At 42.3% G+C, this 14,852-nt stretch overlaps 1 protein-coding gene across 1 annotated transcript in view; it reads left to right on the top strand.

Annotated features, from left to right (window-relative positions):
* The window catches only part of LOC126920360 (neuroligin-4, X-linked-like), a 222,763-nt gene that overhangs the window by 179,459 nt on the left and 28,452 nt on the right, over positions 1-14,852 (top strand). Inside the window, exons 2-3 of the mRNA XM_050730593.1 lie at positions 4,833-4,991; positions 13,540-13,737. Coding sequence (XP_050586550.1) covers positions 4,833-4,991; positions 13,540-13,737 — 357 coding nt within the window. The remainder of the gene's footprint in view (positions 1-4,832; positions 4,992-13,539; positions 13,738-14,852) is intronic.

Genomic DNA, 14,852 nt, shown 5'->3' with positions numbered 1-14,852 from the left:
CGCAAGATCGTAAGATCGTAAAGAAAAAAATATCATAAGAGGAAGAAGTTTCGCGATATAGATAAACAACGGTCCATTATTTTTCATATCTACGAGAAACGCGCGACGCGAAGGGTGGCACCCTTCGAAAATGCTGAATAGGAAAAAAGTTGAGCAGACGAGGATCAGGGATAAGGAAAAGGTCAAAGTAATGGAACAATGCGGAAGTCGGAGAATCAGCGCCATTCCTTTTCGAGCTTCGCCGCTAAGAATTCACAAACATTCTACCAAAATCCACTTATCTTATCGCAATTTCTTCTCCGTGAATATAACGAAGATACAGTGTTGACAAAGGCTTGGAGGGGAACATGAGAAAACAGCTGAAAACGGAACGATATAGTACGTAGTGGAGAACAGTTTCAGATTGTTCCCGGGATAAAGGTGGCCACCCTACGCTTGGACTTACAGTCGAACACGCAGTTAGCATGCTAAGCAGAATTACATCGTGTTAGTCTAGTTTATATCTCGTAATATTCCCACGAGTGCATTGTCAGGGCCGCGGACCATTCGGCGGAAAGGGCGCGTCGATGAAAACGCGGTTCTGCCGGCTGCATACAAAATCCGATTGTTCCGAGGGTATGACGCAGTGGCCGAATAGTTTGGTGCTCAGCGCCGAACCGGAGTATTCCGCGCAGAATTACTAGCGCTATTTAGAATCAGAGGAACAGCAGAATTCGTAGCAAAGATCGTTAACCTAACAGAGGGTTTCAACGTTGATGCAACCGACGTTATCGGTAACCGTGTCTGTAGACTTAGATAACGCTAACATCTCTGTCGAGCCGCGATTACCTAAATATTAGAATCGCGGTGTGTTCATGCGATCGGCAACCTCGATTTACTCAGTCAATCGATCGCACGAACTGGGTTTTTAGGTCGAGTTCCTAGTCAACTATCGTGCTGGGAAAAAATCGAGGCGTATACCAACAAGTTATACGCGAGAATATTTCACGACTAATTTAGCTTTAGGTATGGTAGAACTTAGATTGCAACGATGTTACTCCAGCCAAAGGGCTTCAGGCTACATCAACTTCCACAAGTTGCCTAGACTGGCAACCGATTCTTGAACACGGGTAATTCTCTTGACATCGGCTGTGCTTAGAATATCTCGTGTTTATGGCAGAACCTGTTACGTAAGCTCTGCTGACAAGTTTCTAAAGCTGCAGAACCTCTTTACTTTATGGTCCACAGATAAAAACAAAATATGAAGAAATAACGGGAAATCTGAAGGAATGAGAATCTCGAAGCTATTTGGAAATTTCCTATAGCACGGCAAAGGAAGCTAGTTTCATTGTTTGAAAAGGGGATACGTCGGAGATACACGTCAAGTACGGCGGATGTAGATTGCTGAGCGATTACCGTGGCGACGAAGCCACTTCTACGAAATGCCAATTGGGAGATGTATAGAATTCAATTCGGAAGTAATAAAAAGTTTCCTGCTCCTCTTGTCCTCTCCCTCCCCTATCCGGCCCAACTTTCCGTAAATAGGAGACAAAATAATGCTAAGAATTCTAAAGCTATCGTTGCTTTCGGTGAGATCATTCATCGTGAAGGATAAGCTATTACTAGAAAAATTTCACGCTTGCATTTACATTCAATTAATTCGGAAAAAGATTTTCACGATGTAAACACGGTGAAACATTATCACGATGACTTATCGAACAAACGTAATCTGTTTCTCAACGCGTTTTCCAAGAAAGAAGGACCGCGTAATCCTAAAGCGACGACATTGCATTTAGAAATTGAGTTCGCCTCGGAAACCTGCAGCTCGATCGTATCTCTTCCATTTTCTGCTTTCTTACGTCCAAGCCCCATGAAATACTTTTTAGAGATACGTTGCCATTTGTATCAAGGAACACGATCTGTGCGGAAGCTCGCGAGACTATGAAGCGCAACGGATAGAAAATCCTCCTCCACTTTGAGAAATCGTCGTTCCAATAGGACAAATCTTTTGTATTTGAACACCTATCAATGCCATGACAAACTACTTTTCATTTTCCATTAGCTAACACAAATAGATGCTTTTTAATTTTTATTTATCGAATGAGAGACATTATTTATCTTTATTATAATTAAGAGAAGCTATCAAGACAAAGATATTGGTCGAAGAAGCATCTAAAAAATAAAGCGATTAAGGAGGAGAGTCGTCGTCGTTACGATTGATAACATTCCCGTTCAGCAACTCCCGTTGAAACAGTCGAACACGCGGCTTTATGAATATGTAAAGTACGTTAGAGGCGTTGCCGGCACACGAAACTGTTTGCACATCGTATCAAATATTGACAGTGCTCTGGCAAATTTATTCACCGGCTGAAATAATGTATCGCGCCCGCCCGATAAAATCGAATGTCCCGCGCGCGCCTTAACGCCGCCTGACACGCGGTGGAACACCGAATGCGTCATCCGAGGATCGGCCAAACTACCGGATGAAAAATTTCGATCGAGCAAATTTGCACATCGATTAAATCCATCCTTGTAACGTTGGTCCTTACGCGCTCTGGACAATATTTCTCGACGTCAGTTCTCATCCTTCGTGGAGAAAACAGGCGACTGGCGTTGATCGAGGATCTAAGATCGACTCGCGACAGTTTCTTATATATGTAACATTGAAAAAAGTGGCATAGGGTATAAATTGAAAATAAATTTCTTGTTTGCCGTTTGACTCGGGTTAAATCGCTACGCCAAGAAAACTTGTTTTGGAGAAGGGAAAATATCTGCTCCGTAAAGTTGCACAACGTGAAGTAACGGGTACAAAAAACGGCTTAATAAAGCGCCAGATAAAATTGAGCCGAGAACGTATCGCCGGATAAGCAACGCGGTTCGCTGTGCGAAATATTTCAGAAGCACAGGTCCGAGACGGTGTTACGCGACGGAACACGGAGGAATAAAGGAAAACGACAGACGATTTTAAGAAGATAAGATAGGAGAAAGGAGATCAAAGAAAAGAGCTTGAGTAACGGGCGAAACAATCAGAAGAGAACCATTGTAAAGAAGAGGGAAGAGAAAGAGAGAAATGGAAAGGATAGAAGCTAAGTGGAACTTTAGAAGAAACCAAGTATTGAGAAACGGGCAATTACAAATATAAAAGTCGAGTTATTACGAGGGATTGTATTTCATTGAGAATTTTCATTTAGATGAAATTAACCTTCCACGTTTTCCTATCGTCGTCTCTGCCACCCTTCTCGACTTTTTGCCATTGTGCGATTTTTTACTGTTACGCATTTAGTGATCGTTTGATCGTATCCGACAATAGGATTTTATTACGATTTGATCGCATTTTCGCATGATTCATCGCTTGACATTGTTCCACCTCTTCATTAAAGAGTCTTTGTTTAATGAGCAGAAGCATTATCGAACCTGTTTGAACCAATTCTCGGCTATTCTATCGTAATCGTTTACCCATTGTTAGTGAAAGACAAAACGTTTCACGAGAGTGACAGGAAGAAAGGAATTTATGCGAATCGACTTTCCTCCCTCTGAAACTTTGTTTGACCGAGTGAGGAGGAGAAAGGAGGGAAAGGCGGAAGTGAATATCGCGTGCTGGCGCCGTTTAGTGGGAGATTTTCTCTTTTTCATTAAAAGTTACAAGAGGACTAATCGAATTGCCAGTGTTACGGTTTTCCTCTTTACGAGGTCACAATTCGATTAATAAAAAGGGAAAACCCTAAGGAAGAGAGTCGAATTAAGTATTTAATAAGCTCTATCTCGCGTAATTTCATTGGCGCGAAGTCTTCAACAGAAGAGACATCATCCTCTTTCCAAATTCTTCTTCGTGTCGGATTCATTTTGTAGATTCCAGCTCCTATTGGATTCCATTTCCCTTCGCGGCAGCCAATTTCTCGATGAAAAACGGCACGAAGGGAAATCGAATCGCGCCGTTTGAACACTATAGCTCACACAGGGACGTGTGTGGTAATGCGTGATTTGTTGAATTATGACCGAGGTTGTTGTTCGCCACAGCGATCATGCTCACGTGTGTTCCAGTCCTGTATTAGCATACTAAATCCGATTGACGTACTCAGCTCGCGTTCGTGAACCCTCGTTTTAATTACCTCGAATGCGATACGTCGTGCGTCGCCATACAGACAATGTTTCTAGCCACTTGCATACCAAGAATTCTATCCTTAACTATTTAAACGTTACATATTGCGAGTTAATGCCTTCTCTCGCACACGCAGAAACTTATCTGCCTGAAATTTTGTTATCGTTCGGTTCATTTTGTACTCGTTAGTGGAGAAACGGGCAGACGTCGATGATTATGAGGTCGTTTCCATTTCAACGTAGCAACACAGTCAATAATGTTACACAGAATTTAGCTACTTACGTTACCATCGTTCGCTTTAACGAGAGTTCACCGTACACGCCGGTGGTACCTTAATATTTTCTACGGGTCGGTCATTACACGGAAACGACCGGGATAATGCTGTCGTTTTTGCCCGCGTGCAAAGATACCCGTAACAAGGCGTTCGATTTTGCTCGGGGAACATTTTCATTTACCCTCCGATGAGTTGCAATCTCCGGTACTCGTGGAATTTTCTACTTCATATCGTTGATATGCTCGTAATTAACCACCTGTACGTGAACTTTCGATAACCTGTTATCGAGATAGACGACCTATTCGACGGTAGAGAGACGTTCGGTTAGATTCTGTAGACAAACTTGCCGATAATCCTTTACGGTGGCGTCAAAAGTTTATAGAACGGCACCTTTGAAAAATGGATCTTTAAGGATGCGCGACGTGAACTATCAAGTGTCAGCAGTGCCGATCGATCAGAGAATAATTTTATTGATTACAGCTGGCGCGAGGGACGGAGGAGGCAGGAGATACCCGGTGATCGTGTTCGTGCACGGCGAGAGCTATGAATGGAGCAGCGGCAACCCCTACGATGGCAGCGTGCTGGCGAGCTACGGGGGTGTCGTCGTCGTCACCATAAATTATAGACTCGGTATTTTAGGTGAGTAATTACGCTCCTCTTTCTCCCCTATTATTGGAAAGAGAAATTTTAATTTACCATTCGCTATCATTATTACACTTCCCTCTTTATCATAAGTGTATAATTTGTTGACGTTCGTCTTGCTAACTTACCGGGAGACCTAATTGTTAGAAAACAGAATTAATTCTTCTATTAAGCAACCAAAATTAAGCAATCACACACACACACACACACACCAATTTTCAATAATCCTCGAATCAATCAAAGCCTCATCAACATTTTCACCGTGAAATTTTATCAGATATTGACCAGTAACCACCCTCGTCATAGTGAGAACGAGCGTAGGCGAAGAAAATTCCGATAGTCAACGTCTCCACCATGGAAGGGTCGGTCGAATTAATCTCGATCCCTTGACGAACGTCAGCGAGTTAAACTTTGTCACCCAATTTCTGGAGATTCAGCAGCTCTGGCCGGCATACCTATCACAGAGGCGAGCCAATCGTTACCGCTTCGAACGCTCCCTTAATTACGTGCGTGCAGAAGTTGGCAACGGTAAGGTCGCACGAACGTGGATTACAAGACCCGTCTCGTCGATGAGACGGCCGGTAGCCATTAGCATGCGGACTGTGCATCTCAGTCGAATGAGGCAATGAAACTAGCTACTCCATTCTCGGACTTTGTCTATTGTTTCAATTTGTTTCAGTGCTTGAGCGAGTCGCGTTAAAATTTGTTGATCTTGCTAAATAATCAGGCATAAGCATATTCGATAATAAACATATTCGAAAAACTACGTGTACGAGATAATTTAATTTCGACATTAAAATTTCTTCTTGGGCAAATTCGGAGCTGACAAAAGATTCGATCGCTTGTTTGAGAAATCAAAAAGGAACGTAAACCCAAATTCACATTCCTCGATCATTGAATTCGCAATGATTCGATGTATCTCCCGTAGAGAAACCTTTTAGAAAGAGAGACTAAGGAAAGTGAAAAAAGGGAAGAAAATAAAATCAAAGAGCGCGGTATTTGCTGGCGCGGCCAGGTAGAGAGGATCGAAAGTCAGAGCGGGTTGCCAGGCAACAGTAGCGACCAAATCTAATAGGAAACTCATTATGGCCGTGTCTTCCGTTTCACCAAACTAAATTCTTGACTCTGCCTCCGTTTCCGTGACAGTGGCGGCCACCATCCTCGTCCCTGCGCCGCCAATATAATACTCGCTTCCTCGCGTTATGATAATATATTCCAGTTACGTCAGCACGATTCTTCGACGTCTCTGACAAAGAGCTAGAGAGAGAGAGAGAGAAAGAGCGAGAGAGAGAGAGAGAGAGAGTCGGACGACGTTGCCGGCCGGAGGCACGTATTCCTACGAGCGAACCAGCAGACGTGGCTCGCGGAGATTAATCGAGATTTCAGTGCGCAGCCAATTGTCGAAGCGAGTTAACTTCCTGTAATTAAGAGTCGAGCTGTAGCCAACGGGATATGACACGAATGGAACGTCTGTGAACTTTTTTCGAGAATTCGAACCGCTCCTTTCCTTAAGAAGAGAGTCTCTTTGTGGGATTTACGAGGACTATCCTCTCTGGAGATTCTCTAATTCGCTTCTGATATGTTTCTTGTGGACCTCTGGGACAAGTAGAGTAAAAATACTTACCCTTGATTTTTGTGAGGTTCTTGGACAAGTATTTACGGTAATCTCTAAACATTTTCCGATTTTCTTCGTTTCCTAAATAACACCACGCATTTATTTAAAAATTAATTGTAAATTAATCGTACATTGTTTATACATATTATTTTCCAAACTATGTTTTTTGAAACACTTTAATGGGATTTTTCAGTAACATTTGAGTTTGTCCAAAGAATACAAATTAATGGCGAATTACAAAAAAAAAAAAAAAATATTTTAACCGTGAAAGAAAACAGTTAGAGGACATTTGACCGCTTGAGGCGATGGATTTTCATTCTTGGATCGTAATTTTTTCCGAGGAAACAACGCGCCACAGCTAAATCCGAATTTTTAAGCTCGCCCGCCGTTAATTTCCCACGTAGCTGTAGCAGAGAAGCTTCGCCGTGTCACGAATATTCTTCCACCCTTTTTCTCCCTGCGTTTCCCTGTTGTCCCTTTGTCCTGGTAAAGTGACGAGGAGCGGTACACGTTCTGTGAAACGTGGACGATGTAACGAGGTTCCGTTTCTTGAATTACATCCACCAGCATTTTGCCCATCAGCAGAATTTTATACGTTTAACGTTCACTTCAATTTCTCCTATCAATTTCTCAAATTTCTCATACGCTTTAAATTATTTATGTGATTTTAATTATCGCTGTTTTAAAAATATTATTCGATTGACGTATTATAAAACGCAGTTCCTCGATCGAGAAACTGTATCGTTTATCTTGCTCGAATGAGTAAAACGATATACGCTAGTTTGTCTAGAAATAATTCTTCTTTTTTATTACCACAAGTCAGGCTTCTGTCGAAAGAATGGAAATGAAAAACGGTGGTCGATTTGATATAGAGGTAGAGTGACGTTAAAAACATGCAGCGTTCCGTTCTACGGGACATTTGTAAAATAAGAAACTTCGCTGGGAAAATATAGCGCCGAAATGAAAGTTTGCATAGTCATGAAGGAAAAATTTATTCGATCGAATGGAATGAAAATAACAAGTGAATAGTTGAATTTCGCTTTGAAAGCTGCACTGCAGCTACGGCAAAATTACGAGCGTAAGATATTACTTAACTTTCGAAGGTTCTTGCATGCGAAATAGTTTCGCACCTTATCGAATCTTAATAAATTCGTTACCAAGGAAATCAAATCAACGTTGCTCGTTGTTAGAAAAATTTCCATTGCTCTCAAGTATATAAATTTTTAGTCGAAGCGAGTTTTCACGTACGTATCCGAGAAAAAAGAAGGATCCATCTTCTCACCGCCGAAAGAAATAAAGTCCACTGGAGTCCAATCAAAGGCCAATTAGCGATTGTTGTGGCAAAAGTGCAAAAGTGGAGAAAGATAAAAGGTGGCAAACCAGAGAACGGTGAACCAGTGTAAAAGTGGCGGAGGCGTGAAAAATATCGAAATTTGATTCCATCGTTAGTTCAGCGAAACGGAAGGGTGTCGGTTTCAGGAAGCACTTTCTTCTCGTGGTCACTCTTCCTATTTTCTTTTGCTTTTTTTCGCCGTTTTCCTTCGACTGACAAAAATGATGGGGAGGCATTGTGTCGAACGAAAAGTGGCGATGGTTCGGGGGGTTGGTGGGCGAAAGGATGTAGTAGAGGGTGGTGGGTGATATCCAGCCGCGGCTGTGCACGCCCATGTACCGGAAAATTTAAATCAACGAGTAACGTTCAGCAGTTCCATTGTAACGAGAAGAATAGGAGACACGGAAGCTCAGTACGACAGATACGCCGGAGGTTGAATATCAAATGGGATATGACCGGTGGTTTATTTCTATTCCAGTTTCGCACGTTTTCCACCCTCCTCTGTTCTATGCACCCTCGTTTTCGTTGGCTCCCGTTGATCTTTCTCGTTTTTCTAACCACCGTACTCTCTACTTCGTTTTCCCTCGTCAAAAGTCATCGAAAAATCGAACGGAATTCCGTATTCTGGAGACAAGTTTCGAAATCGTCCTTTTATTTCGTCCCATTTTCTCTTTTCTGCGATCTATTTCTTTTCTTCCCTCTTGCACGATTTTACGTGATATGGCTTGCTTGTTTTCAACTATCCATCGTGCTAACAAGCGCAAGCGTTGCAAACACGATTATATCATTAGTGTTTTATGCGTACGAATCGGTCGTGCGAGAGCCCCGTGTCGGAAGCGCAATTTCGAACACTTCGGATCGGCTCGATTACAAACGACCGATCGAATTGCTGCCGGGAATAAAGGAGTTTCCAGTTTTACTCGTTTTTGTATTTTTCTCCCCTTCTTTTTTCGAAAGATCCGTTTTATCGTTCGACCCGTGGACAACCAGTGTTTCGCCCAACATTTATCGCGTGGATTGAGTTCGGATGAAACAAACCTTTAAAACGAAATCGTGCGAATGCGCTTCATAATACAGTTGGAAACATCATCGATCAAACGTTATACCAACAGATAGAGGGGGGGAATGGTGGCGAGAACCCTAGAAAATTGCAGCGCGTTATACTATCCGGTGAAAATTGTGAATCGCGCATGCATATTCAGCGCGCATTGTTTAGAACGTAAGCGTTGCTTTAAATCTCGTTTTCATCGATTTCGAAGCGTGCCGAAATGGAGGGTGATGAGTTCAACGAACCGATGCATACTAATGAACGCGTCCGTCAGAACTTATTAACATCTTCCACCTATAAATGTATTTTCTTTCGTTCCTTAATAGTTTATTAAAAACCTGTGAATAGCGTAACGTTGCGTATACGTGCTTTCAAACCTGAATAGAAAAGAGGAAAAACAAGGAGACATCGTTTAATTATCGTTACGAACAGCTTTGATAAATTTGGCGTGAGAAACACTGGTCGGAATTCTTTGCTCGTAACTCGCAAAACGAGTATCGAGAAGGCATTTCTTTTAGTTTTTATTGGCAATTATGCTTGAGATAAAATTTGCCATAAGAATTGATAAACGAGTCGTTATATAGCGTGTTTGACAACGCTCTCGCATCTTTAGCAGTTACGTTTCTATTAATTGCAACGCGAGCTCTTTATATCCTTGGTATTCATTCTTCACGCTCTTTAAGAGTCACTCGCTTTACATCTACTCGAAAGCTATGAAAAGAGAAACCTCGTTATTTTAATACGAAAGGAGAAGTATTCTTTGAATTCGCCAAGCAACTTCACGTACTGTTCGCGAATTTTCACGGTAACGAATTAAACGCTAAAAAATCTTCCTCGAGATATTCCCAGTTCTCTAATGAATAATTATTAAAACAACGATATGTTAAATACCTCGATTACGTAATTTCTAAGTCCTCGGGTCGCCAAGCTTTCCTCTTTTCATAGCGAATACGTAATCCTATTCCCCTATAAACGGGGCTACTATTTTGCAGGAGTTCGAACGTGGGACAAAAGAATTCACTTGAAGAGGCCGTGCTAGCCCGGTTAATTGTCATGTTCTCGGGTAAATTAATTTATCGGCGATCGTGCAACGAGAAAATTGTCTGTGAATTCAGGTTTGGTCGAAAGAAATTCGTTGCACGTACCTCGCGTACTGTTCTCTCTTTCCCTCGCGATCCCTTCTTCACCTCGGCCACTCCTCATCCTCCAATTCCATTTCTCGAAATTAAATGTAAATTCCTATATTATTCCCGGCAATTTTGCTTAATATCGCGCCAGCAGTCGTGCTTTCGAATTATTCGCCAACTTCATACACGCGGTGGGACGCGACTAAAACCTCTCTTATTATCGGGTCTGCACGGAATTCCTTTCGACTTTTTCCATCAACGGTTAAGTCTACTGTACTTTCAAACAGTTGGAAGCTTAAGTCGGCGAACGCTGGCGGTGCTGATTTCAAACGCAGTGATATTTCTCACGGAAGTGAAACCAATAACTCACACCCTACTTCGAAGAACTGGGTTACTTGGCAAATTACACCGACGGGCCGAGCAAGCCTTATTATTCCTAGGTCAGTCGCGAGTACACGCGCCGGAATGTTGTATCAATGGAATTAGCTGCGAAAGCATTTTCAACAATGTTGCAATGTCAGACAAAGCATAAAGCGATTACGCGACATCGTTAGAAACTGGAAATACACTCGATATTAATGTGTAGCGCTGCTTCAGCGTTTTCAGAAGGCTGAAATTAATTTTCAACTTTGCTACAAAGCTGGCAGAGTTCGGTGCACGTTTTCCAATATCGTTACAAGGTCGATGGGCAACTCAGAAATAATTTGCACTATTGTTGCCAAGGCCAATTATATGCGTTACCGCATATGTGCGACGTCGGATATATCCCAATTACATAGATCAGATTTGTTCAGCACAACGTTACATAACAAAGTACCAAAATCGTATCCATTAATTATCAACATTGTTGGATTATTAAAACAGCGTAATTAACGTACTGATCCTGTTACGTCTGGCGACACTCTACCTAGACCAGGCCACACACCGCGGGAGATGTCCGCACATCCTCACTACGTACCCTCGATAGTCTTATGGACCTTTCATAAATCTAAGGAATTTTCCAGCTAAGGTCCTTCAGACCCAACAAACATCTCTTTACTAAATCGTTTTTTAAAAATTTATTGTTTACTACGGGAAAGTTATTTGTCTCACGTATGATGCTTCCCACCAGCAACTGTCTCTCGGGGGCGGTTAACACCCTTCCTCACCCACCAACCTAGAAAATTCGCCAATTGACGACAAAGTCGTTTCCTCAGTCTCCCAACGAAAACTTATCCTTAACAAATCAACCCTTTTCGTGTCATTAAACAAACTTTCCTCCGTAGCATCATCTTCACAGAAAGAAGTCTTTATGCATTTTTGAACCGTCATCATCTAAGTAACTTTGGCTATCAATCGAAACTCAATTATACCTTATCAATTTATATCTTCTTTACAAAGTTGTTGGAATAAACATTAATTTATACCTGTTAAATCAGTGTAAACTCGATTGAACCACCCCCTTATCCCAACAGAAATAAGGGGATCGATCATTTCGTGGTGTCGATTATCTAATCGTAACGGGAATTTACGACTCTCGTTGACGTGCTTTCTCGCGAATGGTCGAATTAAACAGTACCTGATGAACTTTGTGTTCTAATCTTGCTGTCATTTTAACGCCCTATGGGCACGCGTATGTTCGCATATTTCTTCGATAAACCAAGTTCGTCTATGTTCGTGTCTAATCTTTTTATAGTTTTAAGCTGTGTGGAAAAGTTCGAGGAAAGTTGAGAATCGTTTGTCACTTTGTCACCTTATCAGAAACACCTTTTCCTCAAATTCTGCACGATGGATGGGATTTTCCATGGTAGCGTACATTCGCTGGTGTATTAGTTCCTATAGAGGAATCTTCGTGCATGTCCGTGGAATATGGGTCAACGTCATGCTACCGCCTGCTCCTCGGAACCGGTGCCAAACCGATAATTCGGCTAGCTCGTCGACAGTGGAAAAATGTGGATGCCGGGAACAACGGGAGCCGGTCGGGAGGAATTTCCAAGAGAGAAGTCATTTCGTTTATCGTCGCGCAAACGAGCAATTGCCAGAGGGTTGAATAGTTAAGGGTGCGAATCCAGCCGTGTCGTATCGGGTACATTGTTCGACTTTTTGAAAAGGCTAACAGCGTTACGCTCGGTCGCTGTCTTTTTATTTGTTTATTCGCTTACACGTTCGATCAGACAAAAACAAATTTATCCTTCCGTTTGTTCGTTATATTACTTTTTCCCTTCCTCTACTCCTTTCCTTTGTTTTTCTTCTTTTTTCTTTTACTATTATTATTATTTCGCGCATCTTTTCGTTGTCGATCCAATCATTGTAGTCAAATAAGTCCGAGCTTTCCAAGTTAAAGCTTCTTAACTCGGTGGCCGTTGGAAAGTTTAGCTTGAACAGCGAAACTCATTAAACTCTTTATTGCTTCGCTAAGTATTGCAACAGATGTTCAAAGTTATCATTCGGAAGTTTGACTTACTATACGCAGTTGAATTATCGTTACCTGTTCCTCCTTTCCTTTCCGAAACTTGATTCTTTATTCTAAGAATCCTGTTTCCAGTTCCATCGTAATGAACAAAACTCAAGGAGAATTACAAAATATTTGCGAAAACAGCACGGCGGTTCCTAGAAGATTAAAGTTTCAATGGACCTCGAGAACGGGTATAAAAAATTCCAGCCACGTTACTCACACGTCCGTTAATAGTAGCGAGGTGATTTCCAGGCGCAGAACCGAGAATCATGGGATCCAATTAAACGACAATGAGTCCGAAGGGGCGCGTACGCCGATCAAATAATCGAACAATTTATTTCCTGGCCCCAGAATTTGCATATCGGTATCAATCGATGCGAACCATCGAAATAGTATTTACGGATGGCGGGTGCTGACCGGAAAAGCCGCGATTGCTCGGTCAAAAGTGTCTTTCGCGCGCGCCAAGTGGCTTCGTTTCCTTTGAAGAGCGGAGCCATGCTCGTTTCTTACTCTTGTTCCATCCGCTTTTCAACCGGAAACGAGCTCCCATATTCGTTTACACCCGTTTACGTGCAGAGACACGGGCTGTCCTAAATTCAGGTCGTAGTCTGGGTCAAGAACAGTCGCTTCGAACCGATTTCGCGTTTTATCTCTCGTTCTTACGATTCTCCATCTTGGAAGCTGTTGAAAGTCCATTTTCTCGTCTATTACGATTGTCAAGAACGCGCAGCTTTAAGATCTAAAGCAAAGAAATTCGAAGAATTTCTTCCCAGTATTAATGGACTTCAATTATTGTATTTAGCGGAGCAAAGAAAATTTACTGTATATCTGCGATGGAAAAACGAACTCGCGCGCTATCGTTAAATTTATCGATTCGAATTATCCCTGATTAGGAAGGAGTCTCGATAATTTAACCGTAGTTTAGCAGCAGTCCGCGTAACATCGAAACGCGGGCAAACGAGCATAACCAGGCTTGTTTTCATTACAGGCTTTCTAAACGCCAACACGGATTCGCACTTACGCTCGCCGGCGAATTACGGCTTGATGGATCAGATCGCTGCGTTGCACTGGGTGCAAGAGAACATCGGCTACTTTGGTGGTGATCCTAGGAACGTGACGTTGGTCGGCCACGGTACCGGGGCTGCTTGCGTCAATTTCCTAATGACCAGTCATGCAGTGCCAGACGGTGAGTAGTTCTCTATTTTTCTTCTCTAAAGTATTTCGTTATGTCTGTCGTGATTGCGTTGGTTTATGAAAATCCAATTGTTTTACGCTTTTAACGTAATTTCACGGAATATATCGTTCAATTTTTTTTTTTTTTTTTTCATTTTCTTATAAATCAGAATATTCGAAGCCTGCGTCTGGGAGAAAACATCCAAGCACCCTTCGATCTTCGACCGTAAAAAGACGAGAACGTGTTTGGCGAACATTTCAGTGGCTACGATCGAAAGCAAGGGAGGTTTATTTGAATATTAAAAGCACGTACGCTGATACATGGTGGTACATGGTGGTAGGGCGGGAGGGAGGAAGATCAAACGAGTTTTTTTCGACCAGTCAGAGGAATCGCGTCACTTTAATCGAATCACAGGTAATTCACCCCTCTTGGAGCGTGTAAGGGGTAGCACGGCGTATATTTTATTTCTGTCGTGCGCCGGCCCTTGGAATAATTAACGTTGGATCACGCTAACCCTTTTAACAGGCACGTTTAGAAATAACTGATGGAATATTCAAGATTAAAGCGTTAGATGTAAACGAGGGGTGAACGGGCCTCGAACCTGGCTGAACCCATAAAAAAACAGCCGCTGGCTTCCGGCACACTTCGTTTCGGACGGCAACCCTCCTTGCTGTTGTTAGTCTTGCTTGAATACGTCGATAAAGAGCTTCCCTTTCGACTTGTCCGATACTTTGTCGCGGGAACATCGCTTTAGAGATCGTTCTCACCTTTTTTATCGTCTCGTCTATGGTAAGAAACCCTTCTTGACGGAGCAAAGGATATTCGCTGTAAAATGTTTGCGACCGTGTCACCCCCAAATTATCCACCGTGGCGCTTAACACGTTTGACTGTCACGCGTGTTTTCAAAGAAATCTCCGTCGGGCCACGCGTACAGCAGTACCAAACGTTCTCTGCTAGGTGCTCCCATCGATATTTTAGTAATGCGAGTCGCTCGTGTGGTGGTCTCAAGAATGATCTTTCGTTTCGTTTGTTCGCAACATTAAAATCATTAGCTGTTGTTGAATATAATGAGGAAAGTATGATATAAATTATTCCGACCAAATGGTTTTTTATGCCACCACAATTCG

The sequence above is a fragment of the Bombus affinis genome, chromosome 9 (assembly GCF_024516045.1).
Source record: "Bombus affinis isolate iyBomAffi1 chromosome 9, iyBomAffi1.2, whole genome shotgun sequence".
NCBI lineage: Eukaryota > Metazoa > Arthropoda > Insecta > Hymenoptera > Apidae > Bombus > Bombus affinis.
This window is presented reverse-complemented; position numbering and strand designations above follow the sequence as displayed.